The 5,595-nt window shown below is 37.1% G+C and overlaps 1 protein-coding gene across 1 annotated transcript; it reads left to right on the forward strand.

Annotated features, from left to right (window-relative positions):
- The first annotated feature begins 513 nt into the window (after positions 1 to 513).
- On the forward strand, positions 514 to 5,000 carry trim35-28 (tripartite motif containing 35-28). The gene is made up of 6 exons (XM_052578122.1): positions 514 to 1,353; positions 1,483 to 1,578; positions 1,685 to 1,915; positions 2,702 to 2,724; positions 3,186 to 3,304; positions 3,392 to 5,000. The coding sequence occupies exons 1-6, from the start codon at positions 925 to 927 to the stop codon at positions 3,925 to 3,927; spliced, it is 1,434 nt and encodes a 477-aa protein (XP_052434082.1). The 5' UTR covers positions 514 to 924; the 3' UTR covers positions 3,928 to 5,000.
- The last annotated feature ends 595 nt before the right edge of the window (positions 5,001 to 5,595 follow it).

Below are 5,595 nucleotides of genomic sequence, written 5' to 3' on the forward strand. Positions count from 1 at the left end.
TCAGAATATTAGAATGATTTCTAAATGATCATGTGATAGACTGGATGTTACATGTGACACTGAAGGCTGTAGTAATGATGCTGAAAATTCAGCTTTGCATAACAGGAATTTTTTTTTTAAGTATATTCATAAAGAAAACTATTATTTTAAGTTGTAACAATATTTCACAACATTACTGTTTTTTCTGTATTTTTGATCAAATAAATGCAGGCTTGATGAGCGTAAGAAACTTCTTTCAAAAACATTAAAATAGTAATACCATAATTAATTAATAAATGAATAAGTCCCTTTTATGGTCCTCAGGTCAACTCTGGAGATAATACAAACCAGTTCTGTATGAAAATGTAGACAAACTTGTTTAACTGTTTGTAATTTTATTTTATTTTCTGCCCTTGCTTCTGGCCATACCAACCATACGCGTACGATCTCGTCTGATCTCGGAAGTTCTCGATCGCCACCCTTCCTATCAGTGTTGCCAAGTACGCGGTTTTTCCCGCGAAATTAGGCTACTTTTACAATTTTGCCGCCCGCGGGTTGTTTTTCATGTCCGCAGAATCCAAATTTTCACAGGGAAACCCCGAACAAAACCCCGTGTTTTACCCCACCGAACGCGATTTTTTAACTGGAGACCCCCAGGAACGCGATTGTGTTAGTTTTTAGTGGCGATTTGAGGGGTTTCTTGTGAAATCCTGGCAACCCTACTATGCTCCGTCACATAACGCGGAAGTTGATAGAAATAAGACGAAAACAGGTAGAACGTCTCTTCCTTAACAAATCGCTTCTTTCTTTCTTTTTAAACAACAAACTTAACCTTTTAAACGAAGAAGGGATAATGTGTTAAATCGCTTTGCGATATTTAAACGTCTTTTAAACTCGGCTGAGAAAACTGCCGTTTAATGAAAGCGAAAGTTAGCTAGCTACAACATGGCAGAATACAGTGACGAAGATATCACAGACAGGCCATCTCTTCTAGAGTCAGACTTAACGTGTCCTGTGTGCAAAGACATTTTTAAGGAGCCCGTGTTGCTCTCGTGTAGCCACAGTTTCTGTCAGGAATGCCTGGAGGGCAGTTGGAAGAACCAGTCCAAGCGGCAGTGCCCGATGTGCCGAAAATGCTGCGACGGAGAGACCCCGATCCCCAACCGCGCACTAAAAAACACCTGCGTGTCCTATAAGAAGGAGAGGAACTGGAGAGGACAGGGCAGTGGTATAGATGAGGTTATCTGTGGTTTGCACCAGCGGCCCTTCCAGCTCTTCTGCATTAAAGACGAGGAACCCGTTTGCGTCGAGTGCGTGACTCTTCATCCGGGACACGAGCTGGTGCCTATAGAGCAAGGAGTGCCTTTCTGCAAGGTGAACTTATTGCTTTTCCCCCACTGTGGTATAAAAAACAACTCACTTCGTGTTACAGCTACTGAAATTAATAGTGACCTTTTTATTGAAATACATAAATACACATTTCTAACGTGCAGTGTCTTATAGGATGAGCTTAACATGAAAATCAAAATACTGGAAAGTAAGCAGGACTCCTTTAAAAGAATGAAAAAAAGATATAGAGAAACCATCTCCTTTCTTGAGGTAAGCAGTCTCCGTAAACTTTTTTTTTAAGGCCAAATGCATAAAATGCTGTCAAATCTTACTAATTTAGAACTAATTATCATTCTGCTTGTCTATATTGTTGCAGAACCAGACTAAGGATGCAGAGAAACAAATCAAAGAAGAGTTTGAAAGACTCCATCAGGTCTTACGTGATGAGGAGTCATCTAGAATACATGCGTTGTATAGAGAAGAAAATGAGAAGAAGCTAATGGTGAATGAGAAGATTGAAACCATCAGTCGTGATATCACGGCTCTTGCAGAACTGATTCAGTCAGTAAAGAGGGAAATGGGAGCTGAGGATTTGACTTTCCTTCAGGTACATTTTTTATAGCTTTTATATGTTTCCCTGATAATAATTAAAACTTAACTCTGTGTTTACCATTTGTAAACAGGATTCACATTTGCATCCAGGTATTTTAACAGGTCTGATGAAGTGTTGTTTTCAATATTTAGATTACAGGCAGAATCCTTTGGACTAATCACTGGTGGATCAATGACAAAAAAATTAGTTTAGAGCGCACGTGCCTAAATTATTTTTTCTATTCATGCTGGTTTCATATGGCTTTGAACGTCTTTTCACGATAAGTTTAAATTCACTGTCTGAAAAGTGTCCGCTCATTCTGTCGTGTCGAATTCCTTTCAAATTCATGTCAGGTCATTGTTTATGCCTCAAGCCCCTACCAAAAAAATCTGAATGATGAAAAATGAAAAATGATGAAAATTCTTTTCATCTGAATGATGAAAAATCTGAATTCTGTCGTGTCGAATTCCTTTCAAATTCATGTCAGGTCATTGTTTATGCCTCAAGCCCCTACCAAAAAAATCTGAATGAACTTTAAGTCAAAAATGAAAAGCATACTTTTCATATTATGTGTATTCCAGTCATTGTATTGATGAATTGCATTTTTAATGGACAATGCTGAGAAATATCTTCAACCTAGATTAAATATGGCAAGTGTAGAAGAGGACTTGACATGAAATCGTGTCGTTGAGTTTTTATATTCATACTGACTGGGTTTTCTCACACTTTTAACATAACTGATAAATAAATGAGACATGTCCCACATTCAGCTCTTATAAGTCAACTTTTCTTCTTTCACAGAATTTCCAGAAGCTAAAAAGACGGTATGTGCCATTTTATCAAGTGTTTCTTAGTTCTGCTTTGCTATGAATTTCTTCCTTCCTTCTTCTCCACTATAAATAAGTAATATTTACTCACACTAATGCATTTTTTTTGTTCTACACATCAATTATGTTATTAAAGTCAACATGAATGTCTAGTTTCTTAATTCATCTTAAAGGGATAGTTCATTCAAAAATTTAAATGACTGAAAAATATAATTAATCAATGATTGATGAAAATGCCCTGCTTGTCCATAGTGAATAGAGACAAACATGATCACAGAATTATCCTTGGTGACTCATGCCATATATTTCAAGTGCTCCGTGGATATACAATAGGGGTAGGGTTTATGCATAAAAGTAGTATCCATGTACTTTTGCAAAGCTCACAAAGAAGTCACTTTTTTAAAGAAAGCAACCTTCTGTTGGGCCACATGCCAAATTTGCATTGATGTCTGTCACAGAACCCAGTGGACTAGTGAGGAACCAAAGAAGGTTCAAGGAGCACTCATCAACATGGCCTTGCATGTAGGTGCTTTGGGTTACAAAGTCTGGGAGCAGATGCTGACTCATGTCACATGTTGTGAGTGCACTTTTTACCTTATGAAAAATATATGTAAGATTAACTCTGAGATCTTTGTGGGTCACTGTAACATTGATTTGTCTGCAGTGCCTGTAATCCTGGATCCCAACACAGTCTCGCCCTGGCTCTCCATATCTCCTGATTTTTCCAGTGTGCAGCAGAGTCTGGAAAGACAGACTTTCCCAGACAACCCTGAGAGGTTTGATCCCTGTGTTTTTGTCCTTGGCTCAGAGGGTTTCTCCTCAGGGCGCCACCGTTGGGAGGTCCGTGTGGCTGACCACCCCAAATGGATCTTAGGAGTATGCAAGGAGTCAGTGGTTCGGAAGAGAAAGTTCACAGTAACAACAAAAGCTGGAGTGTGGACCATCGGTCTGAGTAAAGGAGTCTACAGTGCACTGACCACTCCACGCACTGAGCTGACTCTAGAGAGAAGGCCTGAAACTATCAGGGTAAAGGTCAATATGGAGAAGGGAGAGGTGTCCTTCTGGGATACAGGCAACAACAAGCACCTATGTACATACAATGATAAGTTCAATGGAAAGCTGTTCCCCATCTTTGGCCCAGGCCTCCAGAGCACACCCATCACTATCTTGCCTGCTAAAGTGACCATACACAAACAATAAGTAAATATTCTTTGTAAATAATGCTTTATATATAAACCTGGTGAGGCTGAAGAGGATAAAACATTCACTAAAGTTGCTACTTATTTTGAACAGATTTTAAGGAACATTTTAGAATCTGTGCAAATGTATCTTTCAACAGCATTTTTGGCATAATTCTCCATGTCTCTCTTTTAAAAAAAAAAACTGAATTACAGTTAGAAATTTACAATGGAAAGTGAATGTGGCCAATTCTTAAACATTAAAATGCTCAATCTTTTGATGGTATGGCCACAGGACATAAGCAGTGTACATTATTAACATGATTTTAGTGTGGAAAAAAATTACTTGTTATCCTATTAATGTGTAAGGCAATATCCAGTTTTACAATCTCATAATCATGACACAATAATGCTATGCAATATGCAACCCTTAAATGACTGTAAAATCATGATTTAAGCAATGTTACAGATCAAGTAATAGTTTTAAAAGAAGAATGAATGTATGCACTTTTCTACTTTTAAATCCTCCAAAAACAGGACCCGTTCACTTTCATTTCAATTGCAGGAACACAAATGAGGGACAAATTGAAATTACTTTTCAAACGTTATGCCACAAATGCTGTTGATTGTGTATAACATACACTGAACACCAAAAATTCCAGAAAATGGGAAAGACGGCATTTGCTGATATATTATACTAAAACATATGTCATGATTTATGTTTGTTTGTTTGTTTTTGTGTGTTTGTGATTTAATTTTTCCATCCTCCACAGTGGGAATGACATCTTTATTGTTGCTGACACACTATTGATCATTCGGCAGAAAATGTCTTTTATACTGTATCCGTCAATCTTACACTTAATCCTAATATTGTTCAATGATAGCTGTAAACATGAATTAAACAAGAACAACTCAATTTCAACCATTATTTATTATTTTGGAAATCGTTAAAGATGACTGATTTCCGTTTTCATTTGCCATCTATTCGTGCCAGGTTTTTTATTTACAATAATACAGTACAGCTTTTGGTATCAGCAACAGTTAAATAACCTAGATTTAATGAAACCATAACAATAAATGATCTCACTTATCAGACTCGATGTGTTTTTTCTTTCTTTCTATTTTCTCCAGCTGCATTTAGTTGAATATCTTCCTTGCAGTAAAAAAAGGAACACTACATTGGTTAATAATGGAAAAAATCTCTGATTTCACCAGTCTCGGCTACTTATGTCCAAATTACCGTGAAAGCGCAATTATTTGAAAATTGGACGTGATTGAAGTATTTCAGTATTGCGGCAAACTCAACTTTTTCAACCATGAAACAAACTCTCATATGTGAGATATTGAAAACTAAAAGGTACTTTTCCATGTTGGCAGAGTTTATCATTGGAGCCTACTTCATTTTGCAATAATCTGACAGCTGGACAGTTTTACTTTTCTGATTCAAATGAACCCAATCTATATTTTTTATGTAACCATCTATAAAATTGTCTCAAATGACGTGTCCTAGGCTGGACATGTATAAAAGTATGACGGTTACAGTGTTATCTATCTGAGGTTCTCATGCTTTCCTCTGCACTGAGAGATAACAGACAGAGGGCTGTTCTGGGATTCATTTGCCCAAGACACACACATTTATTTAGTAATACCACAACGCACTTCTATATAATGTTAAATAGTAAGGAAACCT

Source organism: Carassius gibelio, chromosome B16, assembly GCF_023724105.1.
Source record: "Carassius gibelio isolate Cgi1373 ecotype wild population from Czech Republic chromosome B16, carGib1.2-hapl.c, whole genome shotgun sequence".
Classification (NCBI taxonomy): domain Eukaryota; kingdom Metazoa; phylum Chordata; class Actinopteri; order Cypriniformes; family Cyprinidae; genus Carassius; species Carassius gibelio.